The following is a 17,890-nucleotide window of genomic DNA, read 5'->3' as shown; positions in this document are numbered from 1 at the left end:
TGTGTGTGTGTGTGTGTGTGTGTGTGTGTGTGTGTGTGTGTGTGTGTAAATAATCTCATGGTGTGGAGTGGACTGCCTGGTGAATAATGAAAGCCCAGGCCCTGCCTGTCTTATGTAACCCAGCAGTTCCATTAAGTCCCTCAGTGTTTGGTGTCCAGATGGCTGATTCACAGAGGAAGTCTGAGCACGATGGAGGAGGCACAAGGCCTCGGAGGGGTTCAAATGGCAATGTGTCTGCATGTACTTAGTTACTTTAGAGCTCGCTTTACATTACTGCACCATCTCAGTGAATACAATCTGCTCCTCTCAGTCTCCGAAGATGGAGGATGTTGCTGTAACATACCAAATACAGGAAGTCCAGGCACTAACTTTAATGACAGATTTATACAAAGTGTAGTATAATGGAGCAGCAGTGTGTGGGGAGCACACTGTGGTGACCAGGGATTAACCCGTGGTGGCAGTCTGCTTAACATGGGTCAAATGAGAGTTGAATGCATGTTCATTACCCTACATTGTGAGTGGAGGTTGTATAAAGTGGCACTTTTGTAGTAGTAGCAGTTAAAGTAGTACTATTGACTACACAATTTCTGCCTTTTTAGGTTGTGTGAGTATAAGGTGGTCACACAGCGTCGGAAATACACGAGGGCAAAGGGCAAAACTGCCCCTAAGAAATATAATTTTGCCTCTGATATCACTAGGAGAGGGGCAAAAAATGCCCCCTAACTTTCTAAACGAATAAATAAATGGAGCGCTTCTTAATCAGACCTGTGACTGCGGTCAACTCAGCAGACACTTACATTTTAGTGCACCTATATGCTGACATTCACGGTAAACTCATTCAAACGGCACAGATCGGGAGCGAGCGAAGGACTTTGAAAGTTAACGGAAAGATTAACGTCGGATAACATCCGGTTTCTTTAGACGAACATCCAGTTTTCAGAATAAGATGCCAACAAAGTACACATATTGCATAATGGATATGAGATTAAATGAATTATATTCACAAAGTATAAAACATGCTACCTGCATCTCGTGAGTTAAAGGGAAAATACACCTACATTGTGCATAAAGTGTCTATTCTTTGATTTGAGGGTTGCTGGAAATGAATAATACCTGACTGACAGTCAATTAAGATATTTTACTGAGCAAAAACTCTGAACTGAATTTGTACCTTCAAATGGCACATTTTTTAAATTTTTAAGGTGCTATAAAAATGTTTTTCTCAACAATTCCACACAATGACTAATGCATATGTTCAGGACAAAAATGGGTAATATCACAATATTTGAGGTGCTACAAAAATATCTTTCTCAATAATTCCATACAATGACTGATGAATATGTAATCAAGGCATCGTTGACTTAATAACTGTTAATAGTTGTTTATGTAAAAAATGTAATAATAACAATAACTGACAACAAAGAAATAAGAATAAAATTGAATATGATCTGATTTGTTTGTTTTTTGTTCAAAAAATCGAAGAAAACACTTTGAATCTGTAGACTACTGCCTAATAGTCTTATTATTGCCATTTGATGACAATTGCTCGTATACTGTAAGCCTAAATACGTATATTTTATTATTTTGAGTATATTTATATTTATTTTTTTGGGGGCAAAAATTGCCCCCAAAAAATGTGTAAATTTCCTACCCTGTGGTCACATTAGTTTACTAACTTGGTTTGGTGACTTCCATTGACTCTGTAGAGACCATAACTGAGGCAGTGGGTGGGTGTCAGTGCTGTATGATAACATAGCACTGGTGCTACGAAGACTGAAAGTTTTGGAGCACAGGCCACAAAATTGTAGCACGAGTGTAAAAGTATTAATCAAATGGGCGTAAAGCATATGAAAATACAGTTACAAATACAATTTATTTTCTAGGACCTTTTTAAAAGAATATAGCACGAAAACATATTTCTTCTTATGTTTCACAGCATGGACGTGGGAAGTAGGAGCACTGAGGGGGCTGCAGCCCCTCCTAAAACCAGCTATTATAAAAACATGTGAAGAGCTTGAACCTTAATGTATTTATGGTGGGAAAGAAGATTTGCTTTGTTCTCTCACACCCACACAGAAAAGGTCTTAATTACCTTCAAGCCACAAAGTGCATTGCTAAGCTAACCAAACTTCAGTGTCTGAGGTCATCGGTGTCCCTCATACTCAAATAACGGGGACAAAGTTTTTGGTAGCGTGGCCCCTTAACTCTGGAAGAGCTCACCGTGTCATGATAGATGATTATGTATCATGTGCTTCTGGCCCCCTCCTCCTAACCATAACACCATAACCTAACTCACTGTAACCCTTTCAGTGCTGTATCTGACCTGAGTCATCTCACGGTTTATAGCTGATCTAATGTCTCATACAAGCCTCCAGAACGAGGCAGCTTGCTGGAAATGCCCTAAAAAATACATATCCTGTTGACTGTGTCTTCTGTTCTGTAGTGTAACTGGTTTTGACACTACTGCAGTGTGCATACATGCCTGTTGCCATGACGATTTGAACACTACCATTTGCTTAATCTGTTTCTCACCTTTCACTCCATAGTTTCCTCCCCCTTCAGTGTGTTTTTTAAATTACAAAGCTATAATTCCTGGGACAGAGCAGTGTGGTGCCTTCTGTCAGCTAACAGGGATATTTCAACTTATTCCTTTATATTTGGGGCCCAATGCACTTTCTAAATGACTAGTTATTCGAGTGATTGTCCTTTCCTGACAACGCAAGTCGTGTTTTCTGTGTACTGGTTTGGTGTCATCTGGAGTTCTGAGTGTCTTTCTCCTTTTGCATGAACACACTGAGCTTTGCATACGAGAGTCTGTAGGAGGGAAGGAAGAGAGAGGAGGGAGCGGATAGAGGGAAGGGGAGAGGAGACGGACTGGGGGGGGGGGGGGCAAGTGAATCAGGTCTGACTTAATTTCCCAAGTACAATTCATCAGAAAAAGGATTTACTCCATCTCCTCTGTTGAGGAAATGAATACATCTTTACTCCTGTGACCTGCTTTGAGAAGGAAGTATGCCGTAACCCTAACAAACATGGTGGCTGGACGATGCTTAGCCTAAAGCAATAAAGGAGCACATCTGCATTTAGAAAAAGAGTGCGTTTCCATTAAAACCAGCCATCGGGTGCTGGACACGGTTAGCTTTGCTGAGTACAAAGACTGGCAGGTGGGGGACTCTGCCAGTGAAGCTCCACCAAAACTGATAGAATTGCCCAAAACAACCTTGTTCACATGTTGTGTCTTGTTGTCTGTCTGAGTCACTGTGCTTAGGAAGTCACAACAGCACACAGTCACTCAGCCAGCAGCTGTCTGTCAAGAAAGGGCTGAGGAGAAACAGTCTGACTTCTACCACCGCTTATGTTTGTGCATTTAATGTAACATTAAAAAAAAATCAATTTCTCAAGTCGTACAGCATGCCGAGCCCTGCTTCACGTCTTTGCTCTAAGCTAGGCTAGGTCTGGTCTTTAGTGTGAACCAGCAGAGATCTTAAGGTGTTGAATAGTTTGTGGTAGTGCCTAAAAGACTCACCAGATGTTCAGACACTCCAACCACGTAAAGGGATTCTTTTGTATTTTTTAATAGGTAGATATGCTAGAAATCTCCTAAATGAGCTACGAAGTGAACTTTGAATTTACAATGTTTTTAATCACAGCTGCAGAATGTGTTTCCATAGTTAGGATATTGATAGTCTGGTTAAGGCAGGTCAACAGGTGCATTTCACCAAATATTTCCTTTCATCCGATTGTGAAAATCTGCCACTGAAAAATGTAAAAATTACAAAGTGATAATATACAGAGTGACGCCTACCTCTGGCCCTGATTAAAATGTAGACTCTCTCATAGTGTCCAGGAGCAGCTATCTCTCTCTCTCACACACACACACACACACACACACACACACACACACACACACACACACACACACACACACGTACCAACAGAGCTTCTGTCTACCGTTCTGTAACGAACACTGTAACAGGAATCAACACCACCACATCCTGTCTTACGGCACACACAGATTTGTGTTGTCATTGGCAACATTGTGAAATAAAGCCAAACAGCATCAGACCGCATGGCGGCTCCAGGCCTTCTCTACCGCTCTAGTTAAGGTGTGGCTGGTAAATGAAAGACGCTGATTCAAAACATGTTTTTATGAATGTATTAATTATTAAGTGTGTAGGGGAACAGTCGGGAGTTTTAGAACACTAGTTTTTGGGATTTGGGAGAGAGTTGTTCATGTTTACTAATATTTTTGGACGTACTTAGACCATAGAAATAATTTGTATGAATTTCGAAAAAGGGCGTAGTTCCTCTTTAAAGCCCGCTATCACCTTAAAGCTGCACTACTCAATATTTTTATACTAACAATGGATTAAATGAGTTTGTATAGTGTGAATGTGATGACTGATGGCAACAAACCCAAAGATAATGATCATGAACTTTCCAGTTTGTCTCACTTTTTTTGTGGCTGTCAGTTCTTTATTTTGGTTTTAAGGTACACAGGTTCATTTCCTGGTTGACTCTCACCACTCTCATCACCCTGGTGTCCAGCAGCAGCTGACAGCTGGGATCAGCCCACTGTACACAGCAGACCGACAACTAGCTACCAACTAGCTGGTGAACACATGGTATTTAGCATTAGCATTTAGCAGCGACGAACAAATGTGATGAGCTAAAAGAAAATGAATATTGGATACACAATGAAGTGGACACAATATCTAACATTAGCTAACATTAGCCACCATAAGCTGCCTGTCTACTAGAGCAAAGACAGATTGAAATGAGCAGTGAGCAGATTCATTACTCAAAATTCTAACCGTTCATTTCCACCAAAATGGCTACGGGCTGCTGATGGGAAACGCTTTTGACACGTCACGTAAAGTTATGGATGCACAGTTCAATATCTAACCCTGGGCTTTGTGTGTGGGCCCATACTGAGTGCTGGTTTGATCCCAGTGTTTAATTAACACTGTGAAGAGACTGCGATCATTCTTTTTGTGTGACGAAATGTCAGGCTTGACGTAAACATTGCTTTACTAACTTCGTAAAACTAAATTTAACAAAGAAATACTTGCATATAGATTTACTGAATTACTTATTTTTCAAAATAAAAAATCCTACACCAGCAACTTGGTAAAATCTTCAAAATATACAGAAATTACAAGTGTAAACAGCAACAAATTGGTCAACTTAAACAACAATTAGGATCTGAGTATATAATGTGTATATCTATAGAAATGAATTTAATAGATCTGCCAAATGATCACAGATACCCGATCAAGCTATTTGAGTGAGTATCCGCTTGATATTAGTATGGTATCGATGCATCTCTGATTTAAATCTGAAAATGTTGCATATTATCCCAGAACGGTGTCTGAGGGCCACCCATAGAGCTCTCCCTGTGACTCAGTTCTTTGTGGCTCTTTCCCAGCAGCCCCTCAGCCTCGAGGACTTAAACCAGTAAAGAGCTCTTCTTTTTGTTGAGTCACTCCTCTCGGGGGTTTTGTTGTCTTGGCCTCCTCATGGTCGGCCTCTTTGTTTGTTTGTCACCCTCTCTCTCGCTGCTCCTCGGCTCCATTGTCCATGCTCTCCTGCTGGTATTATCACCCCCCCCCCCTCTGCAACTTTTTTTAAAATTTTTTTTATTATTTTAAACAAACCTCACCCCTCTTTTCCACAACGTGATATGAGTAGAGTCTCATCTTGCCTCTGTGCTCACAGGGAGGCCCAGGGTCCCTGTTTCTTTGTGGGGTGTGACATGGAATACACTTTCACGCTTGTGCTTCTGAAATGACATTGTTAGTACTTCATCAACACCACACGGTTTGTGAGGATGGATTGAGGTACAGTTTATGAACTCACACCAATCGGAACACTTTCAAAAGTATTGATTTGGTAAATCACAGAAGAGTGAGTTTTCAAATCTGCAAGTGTGAACACGCTCTAGCTACAAGCTTTCAGCAAGGTTAAGGTGTTTAAGAGAGGTTGTCTGTTTGTCCCTTTACTACTCTTCTTTGCATTCCAGGGTTGAGGGAGGAAAGCAAGAGTTTAGCAGCATGCATTTGCTTTCCTTTTCTCCAGTTCTGGTCAGATCTTCATCAGCTGCTCACATGTAACATAAACCACCCACTCTTTTTTACTTTTTCTTTGTCCGTCATGGAAAAATCCAGACTGTTGATGCTTTCATAATGCTCCTTAGAAGTCAGTCCCGACCCTAAAGCAGGTGAGCCGGTCAGACACCTGATATCCTCTTGTTTCTCATGGCATTTCTTGGGTTAGTGGGAAAACACAAGAATAACCAGAACACAAACGGGAACATCCCAAAGTATTTTACAGCTCATTGCAACAGTGCTGAGGTTAATAATACCTATTAGTTATACGACCTATTTTTTAGGTTGTGTTAAAGGCGTTGATACAACTCTGGGCAGTTGTCTGAAGAATGAATAAAGCGAGCTCGAGCACCTCGGGCTGCTCTCCTTCTTTTAGTGTGAGCAGATGTGGTTGAACCTTCTGTCTCCCCTCTCTCTTCCTTATTACCAAAGAGCAGCTGCTCATCTTTAGCTGACAAGGACAAACAGGCTGGTCATATTAATCACTACAGAGAGTAACTTGATGACAGACGTGGATCAAACTTTGCTGTAGTGTGGTTAAAGATCTCTCTGCTCTACTTCCTGCTTCTGTAGGCCCAACATCTCCAACAGAGTGATACGTCTTCTCTCACACCCACAATTTAATCTTATGTTATTTCAGCTTCAGATCATATTTGAATCCAGCCTGCATATCTTCTCCTGCTACACATCTCATTCTGTGTAATATGTATACTGAGCCTCTGTGGTTCCATTTCTTTTCTTTCTGATTGTATCACTTCGTCAGGATGTAGCTTGAGTGTGCAGCTGTGTCATTGAGGTCCTCATTGGACTGGCCTTGGTATCAGCAGATAGTAAGTGATCTGATCAGACCTATGGAGCTTGATGGGGACATTGTAAAAGCAGACTAACTCTTCTGAGGTTGATGGGAGAAGGACGGAGCACTGTCAGTGAATTCAGATATTCTGTTTGTTTCTGAGTGACACAGATGTGTGAGCACTGAGCTTAATCATTAGCGTGTCTCGATCAGCACCGCAATGTATCGGTGATGCACTGAACCACACCCAACCACAAACGACGCCATGGCAACAAGAGGTTGATCAGTTAAGCATCTGTTTTGGCCTTCAGAGGCCCGTAACAGGAAGACTGTAGCTTCTTAAGGTGCTGACAGTTTACAGGAGCTGTCTTGTGCCAGGAAGGTAATGAGATTTGCAAACAGATTAGTGTGTTAATTGTCCCGAGAGCACACATCAGTTTTTGCACGAGCTCTATTGACTTCTAATGAAGACTTCTAACACTTCCTTGTAGAAAGGAAAATAAGATATCTGTGTTATTGTGTGTAACAAGTGCTGAACAGTCAGTCTACAAGAATAAGTAGGCAAATAATCCACAAACTTGTGAAACTGTGCAAGTGTAGTCTCTGAGACTTTGGAGCAGCAGACTGAAGACCTGTGTGATGATGTCACAGTGCCCGAGTGAGGCCCCAGCTTATGCAATATGAGACTGCTGCTGTTGTGTTTCCTTTGTTTTCACACCGAATTCTCCAACGTGTTGTAATGGGGTTTTCCTCAAGTGTTAAGAGACTTTGCTAAAGTCCTGCTTACCAGTGTGTAGAGGTAGAGGTCAGTGGGTCAGCAGTGACGTTAGTGGCTGAAGTGAATCCTCCTCCATCACATGCTGACCTGTAATTGGACACAGTGCCGTGCTCTCACAGGCCAATCCTGCTCGCTCCGCTGATCCTTTGAAACCCTGCGACACTCTTTCAGGATGTAAGAGCTGCTCTCACAGTGACGGTTAATACACATTCAGTTTGTTTCTACAAATCTTTTGGAAAGGTTGCACATTTAAGGTTAAAAAAGCGGTTTAAGAGGAGGCAGTGAAATCAGTTGCATGTTCCTGTTTTTAAATATTCCAATAACAAGGTTCATCCGCTTGTTTTTCTGTATCACATGGTCCTCATCAGTGGATGCCCATTTTTCCTGGAGAAGCTCAGGCTGTTCTTCATGACAACTGAGCTCCATCCACGATGAAGACCATGTGACACAGGCGAAAGGTCTGGAAAAAGCTAGTAAGTGGACCTTGGGTCGGGATTGTCAAACCATCTGTTTCCAACGTCAAGACTGCACTTTGATGCTTAGGTTTTATTTCGATAACGCTATATCGTCACTCAATGTTGATGACACATAATAGAGGGAGGATTAGAATTAGAGAAGGCGGAGTTGGGAAGTAAAAAATATGAACGTAATTTATCATAAATTGATTGAGTAGTATTGCGTGGGCGTGGCTTGTGTTGACACTCACTTCAGAGTTGCATCAACAGATGGCTGCTGTACTGCTGTGTGGGTTGAAACGTGTTGAGCATGTTGCAACACAGTGATCTAATAGCAGGTGTTTTCTGTTAGCGTCAGAGAGGGCCCATGTGTAGACCCAACCAGCATTCAGTGAAATGTGAGCGCGGGTCATTGGTTCATGCGAGGTCCACTTGCAGGATTTATTTCCTGAAGGTTCAATCCCATCTGACTGTCTTCATCACCCTTATTTGTTGAAAGTTCTTGGAAATGTTTTCGTCGCTCATTTAACTGGCCATAGATTCAGCCTCTAACAAGTAGCCTGTGTCTTTGTGTTTTCCACCCTGCGTTATGACAAATCAACCAGGCTCTGAGCTGAGGGAACAAAGCCACAACCATCCCCTGTTTGAAGCCACAGAAGACGCATGTAATCACATATGGTTAGTCACTACTATAACGCCAGCTGTGAACGTCTCAGCTGGATGTGGACAACTTTGAAACAAAGTGAGGCCAGTGTGAGTCGGCTCTTTAACCGGAAGGATCAGCTGGCCCTCCTCTTCATGCGGCTTTGTAGAGCTGACGGAGTTGGCTCTGAACCACAGAGCTCGTCTGTTTGAAGCCAGCGTCCTGCTGTCTCATGGCAGCCCACTGTCCATTCCGCAGCACATGCTTCTCCCATGATGCTCGTAGTGAGTCGGTCTGGATTTGTTACAACGGCTACCAGGACATTTGGGCAGAAATGCCTCCTGGGTAAAAAAATAAAAATAAAGACAGCAGGGAAAGGCGGTGTTCTGCTTTTGTGTGTGTATTCTTATATTTTTGTATTTAATGAGACCAAATATGGGCCACCAATTCTGTTAGGCATGGGTTTAAGGTTAAGATAAAAGCTAGAATAGCTTTAGGATGTCTGGTGAAGGTGAGGGAATGACTGAAGGCGTGTGTGTGTGCGTGTGTGTGTGTGTGTGTGTGTGTCAAAGACCTTTACAGCAGCAATAAGTTCCATCCAAACCATCTCTTCCTTTTCAAACCAAACCTGAGCTCCCAGATATCTGGCTGTCTTTGGCTAAAGAAATAACATCTCCATCCCCCAGAGCAGGCACACACACACATTACTACTTCCACCCCCATCTATTGTTCAGACGGCTCCCCTCCAGCTATGGGACAGTGGGGACGGAGGGAGATCAGGCTGTAGAGCTACTGTAAAGTATCCAGCCTCTCACGTTTACTGCTCACACAACACTCATTGAACCACGCGTCTGTATTTATTAAGGCCATGTGAAATGGTTCTGATGGTGAAACCCTTGGTCTGGTTTCTTTGTTCACTCCTACATTAATGTGGAACATGGATTAGTAGTTTACTGCTGTTTACTGCTGTCCCCTCTCTTATTCTGGCCATGTAAAGGTTTCAGCTATTTTTAGAGATCTGAAATAGTTTTTCTTTTTCTTTTTAACAAAACCTTCTACTATAATTATTTCCATAGTTGATTAATCGGTTGATTCTTTTTTGGATTATTGGTTTTGTATTAGAATATCAGGAAATAGTGAAAAATGGCCATCAAAATCCCCTAAAATGTCTTCAGATCGCTTTACAGTCTGAAACCCTAAAACGTTTACTGGACTATCACATGAGACAGAGACAATGAGCAAGTCCTCACAACTGAGACGCTGGAACCAATCAATGTTAGACATCTTTGCAAAAAATATTACTAAAAACGATTATCAGAAGAACTGCTGATTTATTTCCTGTCAAGAGACTAATGGATTTATAGTTTCAGCTCTAAGGTTGATAAAGAAACTTAATGACTCCTCAGGAAAGTGTTCATGAAACTTTGAATCCTGTGAGAGATCATGGCCAGAAAGAAAACATATTTCAAATGTAATAGGATGTTCAAACTCTGCTCTGAATCCAGGATACTTAAACAATGGTCCTGATGGAAAGCCCTTGATGCTATGGCTCACTCAACATTACCATAGATGTCTATAGAATGAACCTGCACCATGTCTTTCTAATGTCTTATCAGTGACTGTGTCCCATAGTTATCAGCCCATCTGACTGGATAGTAACAAAAGTCATAGAATTCTTTCTATGTGAATTCATCAGCTTAATTCTTCCAAAATAAAAGCCCCCATATATACGCTCTACAACAAAGAGAGGAAGTGCCTCCTCCAGCCCTGCTGCTTCCAACAGCAATCAATAAACAGCCATTGGGCAGTCTGCCATTGACAGACTTGTGTCTCATGCTGCTGCCAGTGAACGCTCCGTGCTAATGGGGCTTTTTGGAATCACTGCAGCTCTATAGACCATCTATTGATGCTTCATTGTGTCTGCTGCACAGTGCTCACTTTTCTTTTATGCCACACGCGGCGTGAAGTAGAGTTCAAGTGATACAGAGAGGAGGATAAGTTGATGACGGGTCAATGCTCGCTCAGTAATTCAGTCATGATATAGTGGGAAGTTTGGGAGGAGGAAGGTAGGAGACTTTTGAGGGAGAGAGGAAAGAAAATAGTGGGACAGAAAATAGAGAAGATGGTGGGAGATGTTCAAAATCAACCAGGTCATTTTAAAACATAATCCTTGTGAAATAGCAGTTAGAACCTCTTTAGAAAAGTGATGTTTTACAGAGTAAAACGGATTATAAGAATTATAAGAAATCGTGCATGGATTCCATTGCTCAGAAGTGGGCGTGGCTCAGGGAGCATGTGGAGCATTGTTAGATCAGGAGGAGGACCACAAGAAATCCATCAACTGGACCACAATGCTGATGTCCAAACATGGTGACACTCTGCTAGCTGCTGCAACCCACCAGCTATATACACCTGCCTATTATATATAGTACGTCCCAAATCCATTTGATTGGATGGGTTACTGTAACACCTCTTGGTGCAGGTGGAGTCATTAAAAATGAACGTACAAAGAAAACCTGAGGGAAAAAAAACAGGAAGAGAAAAAAAAGATGTGGCATAAACGGAGATTATTGAACAAATAATGGATGGAGACGGGATTAGAACTTCGAGAATGTTTCTTTTGTACTTTTAGGGCTGAAGTGATTCATGCCTGAAATCAGAAAAGTATTGACAATTATTTTCATCAGAGAATTGATCTGTAGTTTTCTTGATTAATCATAAAATGGCAGAAAATAAACTGACCATCACATTGTCTGACATTTTTACTTCAACAGAAAATAGTTGATTCCAGTTTTAGGAAGTGCATTGCATTCACCATATCATGAACTAGAGAATTGAATAGAATAAACTTTATTGTCCAGTCGAGGCAGGAAAATGATCTTTGGTCTCACCCAGGAATATATAAACACAGTAATCATTGGTCTGAAAACTCAAAAACATTGTATTATTGTTGATAGAATTCATTTACGATCTAATCCCAATTATTCTGAAAAAATACATTTCTAAATTGGTGCAAGGTAAATCCGAGTCTGCTCATTTCAGTCGGGCTGTGGTGGAATCATTTACAGGTGTGTACACGGGATGATCTAGTTTAAACCAAACTATCATGGCAACAAGACGCAAACTAGTGAGAGCAAAAGGAAAGAATTCTCCCAAAGAGAGTCTTATGTTAGGCTAAGTTGTAAAATCGTTGCTCTGATGGCGATGGTTCATCTGGATTCTTAATTGACTGGTGTTCACGTATCCTTTAAGAATGGCCCACATCCAGTCCCTCTGCGGACAGAGAGCAGGAAGCAGCAGCAGCAGCAGCAGCAGCAGCAGCAGCTGCTGATGGAAACGCTCACCCAGTCTGGTCAGAGGTGGACGACTGTTCGCTTTGCCAAGATTCTGCCACAGCAGTGTGGCTTCCTCGCTCATGGTGTTCATGCTGTCATAAGGCACAAGATTACACAGAATGTAAAACCAAACTAAGAATGGGATTGGTGTCATTGGGTTAAGGTCGGCCTACGAAGTGATCACAGAAAGCTTGCATTACATGTCAGGAGACAGACACCTGGAACAAAAGATGCTCTATCAAGGGGTGTCATGGGAATTGTAGGATTGTGCTTGACCCACACTTAGTCAGGATATATCAGCCTCTGCTGCTTTGAGTTTGTGAAAAGTGCTATGGAAGTCCAACACTAACTGACTTGGTTAACCCTTTAACTTCAGGCTTTTCGAAGTCTGTTTTGTGGGGGTTGGACACATTTGTTTTTGATTCCATCAACCTCCATTCTTTGTCCTTTGTTTAGTCTTTGGCACTGAGGGGATTTATTTATTGTTAGATATTTTGGTGAAAGCTCTCATTCTTTGGCATATAATTAGTTCTATGGCATATTGCCATTATCTGACAGTTGACAGTGACAGGAAACATGAGGGGGGAGAGAGAGGTGAATGACACGGAACAACAGTTTCGATGGGTCGAAGTGGGGAAGTACATTACAGTACATGGTGTGCATGTTAGACAGCTGGAACACCCTGGAACACCCGTGCATCTAAGTTTTTAAAAAAACGAAACAAGCTTCATTCTATCTGAAGAATTTCCAGAACTTTCCAGAAATTCCGCTCCGGAAATCAAAAAGAGTTTGAATATCAAATTGTAATATTGCAAAATGTTCTGCCCCAAAACAATTGTAGTTATCATTTTCAGGAGCTTTTTGGTAATTCCCATCTCTAAATCAAGTGACTCCAATTCTGTTTTAGCGGTAGACCTTGAATATTATTCTTTCAGTCATTAGTGTCTACTAACAGATGTCTTCCTTTACTTTGTGCGGCATCAGTGTGAACACTATAGGAACTGATGGACCAGTCTAACGTTTGGTCATTTTGTGTCTTGTCAGATCTGTCGAAGAACCGGCTGTGTGAGCTGCCGGAGGAGCTTTGTCAGTTCATCTCTCTGGAGACGCTGAGCCTTTACCACAATGGGATGCGTTCACTGTCCTCCAGCCTGGGCAACCTCCAGGCCCTCACCTACCTCAACCTCAGGTAAGGCAACACCACGCTCACGGTCCAGGTCTATTCCTCTTATTCTATTGTTTGTGGAGTTACAGTTGTTAAAAACGGACCCGACGCACCCAAACTAACATTGTCACACACCGATGGTTCCGTCTCCTCAGCTCCTCTGATGGATAAAGTCCATCATTTCGATCAGCAGTTAAGTTCAAAATCAGTATGTTTTTCGGGGGTTTGTGGCGGAATGATGAGAAAAGAACAGACTGAGCCAAATGAAGGTACCAATAAACACAAGAAGAACCAATAATAACCTATAAAGTGTTTTGTAATTTATTATTGGGCTTTCTTTAGCTGAATCATTGAGTTTAGTCACAGCGCTGTAGACAGGTTTCCTGCTCTGTAGCAGTCTGCTGCGGTGGTAGGGGATGACTAATGTAGACTTTATACTTCATTTGGAAAAGCTGAAAATTAGTGCATCCAAAATGTAGGTCAAAGTTTAACCAGGCAGTTGGTCTGTAAAAACTCAAATGAATAAATCCCAAGTTGTAATACATTGTGATTATCCTTTAAAAGTTGTACTTGAACACACCACAAAGACATGAGTCAACACTGACACAGTGTGCATGAGGCCTCTAAATACACGAGAACTGCATCTGAGCTTCAGTGTTTGTTTATGGTGGAGATGAAGACAGGCCGCACAAATCCTTTCCAAACAGTCTTACAACACTGTTGCTAGGAGACCAGAGAAGTCCTCCAGGTGGCTGATACAGGCAGCAAAATTGTATCAAATGTACTGCACAATACAAAGACACCAACGACTAGATGTAGCTGCACATACTCTATAGGCTCGCTCTGTGACAACAATTCACTGTGATTGAGTTTGTGATCTGGAGTGAGTGACTGAGTGAGTGACTGACTATCAGTCAGTCCCACGCCCCCTGAATGACCTCACTTTGTGCTCTTGTCTCCACAGTCGTAATCTTCTGTCCAGTTTACCCTCGTCTGTGTTCCAGCTTCCCCTCCTGAGAGTGCTCATAGTCAGCAACAACAAGCTGTGTTCACTGCCCGCCTCCATATACTCACTCACACACCTCCGACAGCTGGTATGATGCACACACAACCTCATCAACACTATCTTTCTGTGTATAGACCTCATCAAGAGGCCTCGTCATAGACTGAATACAGAGATCGCACACTGACCAATGACAGTATACTATCTCTACTGTCTCTCAGGATGTTAGCTGTAACGAGCTGCAGTGTTTGCCAGCAGAGCTCGGCCAGCTAGAGTGTCTGAGGGACTTGAACCTGAGGAGGAACCAGCTCACCACTTTGCCTGAAGGTAAAGACACCACATCCTCGACCATCCACTGACCGCACACCTGCTCTAGTTATCTCTTTAAAACCCCCAGTGTGACCAGCTCAGCTCATGTTGCTCCTCTATGAACCCAACTAACCCCAGAATCCTCAGCAGGGTCTTAGTCCAGACCCCATTACACAGTGTATCATTGAATCAGCGCATCTATAGCAATAGAATAAGTTAACTAACACCCTAACCAGGTTATAGCTCTCTGTACATTATGGATTGTAATGTAGACTCTCTAAAAGTTAGATGGTAATTACATCATTATTGTGAGCTATCGATTGTTGACATTAGAAGTATTGAACTTCTTTTGATTGCAAGTCTAATGGATCTTACACCATTAGTGCCTCATTAGACAAGAAGCAGTGGACAGGAGATGCTGGCAACAGCTTTTTATAAATTCAAATGTGTTCATGTTTGAATTGTATTGTATGATGTACTGTAAGTATTTACTACATGGAGATCTAGCCATTGTTACATTAAAACTGTCTCTATGTGTACTGGTTAAAGTGAAGAGTGTAAGAGCTGTTATAGAATATGATGGACATATTTGTCCTGACACTTGATTGAAATAGTGTTTAAAATAATATAAACTGTTACTGTTACGCCTTAAATACAAATAAAGGCGTGTTAAAATGAAGGGCAGTGGAATTACCTGTACAGAAACGGCTCAGCACGGCTGCTCTCACTTTGTGTTGCCTGACAGCAAACTTCCACTCACTACTTCCAGGAGCCTCCACTCTGCTTGTTTTTGTTTATTGCTTTTAGGCTACGGTCAATGAAACTCAACCCTCTCATCCAACAGCCCACCTGGAAAGGACTTTTAAGATTTTCAATGTGAAACATGTGTGCAGGAGTTGCTGAAACATTACAAATAATTGAAATACTGACATAAGTTAAAGTGGAAGTAGAAAAACAATTACTGGAAGAAGTTGAAATCACAATTCAAGTTGTACTGAGAAAGTTGAAGTTAAAAGGTAACCTGTAGTTTCTAGAAGTGCTGCTGATATCTACCGTTCTTGTCTGTATCGTAGGATTCACACTCATTCCTGCCAATTGTTTCACACTTTTCTACCGATCAATAAGTGGCGGTAATGCGAAAGAAATGTAGCATAGAGCCAGTAAAGGTGGGAAAAAAAGAAGATTGCAAGTGAGTTAACATGTACTCTAACAATGCAGAATTTAAAATACTTAAGTTGGCTTTGCAAAGGTTTTATGAGGAAGTAAAAATGAGTTATGAATGTAACTACTGTTCTATGAATCCTGGATGACCTCCTCAGGCAGTGCCTAACACTGCAGGAAGGATGAAATGTTTGTTAAACCTCAAGAGTACACACAATGAATGTGAGAAACTGACTGTAACAGAACTTTTATTTGTCTACAAGAAAACCTTCACTTTTTAAAGGAGCAGCGTGTAGGGTTTAGTAGCATCTAGCGGTGAGGTTGCAGATTGCATCCAACTGAATACCCCTCCACTTACTCTTCCCTTTCCAAGTGTGTAGAGAACTACGGTGGCCTTCAGGTAACATAGAAATGGGAAAGACTCGAGAGCCAGTGTTTGGTTTGTCCTTTGTGGGCTACTGTAGAAACATGGTGGTGCAGCATGGCGGACTCTGTGAAGAGGTTCCGTCCCCTATGTAGATATGAAGGGCTCATTCAAAACGAAAACAACCATTCTTAGTTTCAGGTGATTAACACACTATAGATCCCCTAAATCCTACACACTACTCTTTTAAGTGTAATCACAGAAATGAGTTGAAGAGTCAAGTGTCGTCATAATCTTAGGGTTTAGGTATGTGTAAAAGAAATGAAGATTTTGTGAAGTGTCAACAAGTTGAGGCCCAAACGACCCTGAGCCTGAAACATCCCCTTTTCTTTGCACCACCCAGAAATATCCGAGCTCCCCCTTGTCCGGCTCGATGTGTCCTGCAACCGCATTTCCCACGTGCCCTTGTGCTACCGCCACCTCCGGCACCTCCAGAGCATCTTGCTGGACAACAACCCGCTGCAAATGCCGCCTGCGCAGATCTGCTCCAAGGGCAAATACCACATCTTCAAGTACCTCAACATGGAGGCCTGCAAGAGGAGCCAGGAGGAGCTGGAGAGGCACCTGAGGCCCACTGGCTTCAACAGCTGGTGAGGGAGGGAGCAAGTAACTGGAGGAGGAGATGGTCAAGGAGTAGGAGAAAGAATGAAACAAACTCATTTACAGAAGCTGTCTGGCAACTAGCTGGATATGCTTCATGGAAGTGCTGGGCGGATGGATAAACTATTGTCTGCCAAAAAATAGTTCTACCTCTGAACTTTAATGTTTGTGTACCCATTGAGAGATTGAGATGCAACGTATTAATCGGGAGCTATAGAGGAGTTGGTAGGTACATGTTTGTTTCCCCCTGCTTCCAGTCTTCATGCTAAGCTAGGCTAACCTTCTCATGAGCTCTACTTAACATACGTTGATATAGATCGCCTCATCTCACTCTCGGAAAGAGAAAATCAGCTTGTTTCATAGAATGTCAAACTATTAGTAGGAGAGTGTTTCATGGAGGCTCTCTGTGTAGTCATGGGATCTTACCTCAGTGGGTTGGTTTATAGACCGTGGAATCAAAGGCAGCCAGTGCTTTTGTCCTCACAATTCTGCTTCAGACTGAGTTTCACAATAACGGATGGTAAAAACTAAAGTGGCTTCAGTCTTATAGGTATTGTACCTTTTTATTTGACAGTAAAGCAGGTAGCTGACACCTGACTACAACATTAACACAATTCAGAAAGAGTGTTGATGGTAATGGCAACGTGTTGCATTGCTGACATTTATTTAAGTGACAGTTGGACATAAGTGCTTTTTTTACTGATAGCGGTAGCTACTACAACGAGTCTTTAAAGGATAATGGTGTTGTGGTAATAACTATTTTTCACCATCACAACATGCACACACTCTTCTGCCAAAATAGGAACGAAGTGACCATGAGGTGAGAGGATGAATGGCAAGAGTTACAGTAAATGTAGAATAGGAAAAGGGAAGATGAGTGACGACAGTGAAAGGGTTAACTAAGAGGAAGCAGGGTTTAGCAAATATCGGTAAACTTGAATGGACCCCTTTGAGCTGCCTAGGGAGCCATTTCCATGTAATAGACAGGACCAAGAACAGAGATAATATTAGACAATAGAGCTCTGAGTCTGATCCGGACCAGTCTTTTCCCTTTGGACTAATGAACCACCATGTAACTGTGTGTGTGTGTGTGTGTGTGTGTGTGTGTGTGTGTGTG

The 17,890-nt window shown here is 42.0% G+C and overlaps 1 protein-coding gene across 2 annotated transcripts in view; it reads left to right on the top strand.

Moving 5' to 3' along the window:
* The window catches only part of lrch4 (leucine-rich repeats and calponin homology (CH) domain containing 4), a 47,348-nt gene that overhangs the window by 13,566 nt on the left and 15,892 nt on the right, over positions 1 to 17,890 (top strand). For both annotated transcript variants that reach the window (XM_031874258.1, XM_031874257.1), the window contains exons 2-5: positions 13,156 to 13,300; positions 14,241 to 14,370; positions 14,501 to 14,606; positions 16,517 to 16,763. In XM_031874258.1, the coding sequence (XP_031730118.1) occupies positions 13,156 to 13,300; positions 14,241 to 14,370; positions 14,501 to 14,606; positions 16,517 to 16,763 (628 nt within the window). The remainder of the gene's footprint in view (positions 1 to 13,155; positions 13,301 to 14,240; positions 14,371 to 14,500; positions 14,607 to 16,516; positions 16,764 to 17,890) is intronic.

The sequence above is a fragment of the Anarrhichthys ocellatus genome, unplaced genomic scaffold (assembly GCF_004355925.1).
Source record: "Anarrhichthys ocellatus isolate YVR2014 unplaced genomic scaffold, GSC_Weel_1.0 scaffold79, whole genome shotgun sequence".
Taxonomy (NCBI): Eukaryota; Metazoa; Chordata; class Actinopteri; order Perciformes; family Anarhichadidae; genus Anarrhichthys; species Anarrhichthys ocellatus.
The sequence above is the reverse complement of the archived record's forward strand: the minus strand, read 5'-3'. Positions and strand labels throughout refer to the sequence as shown.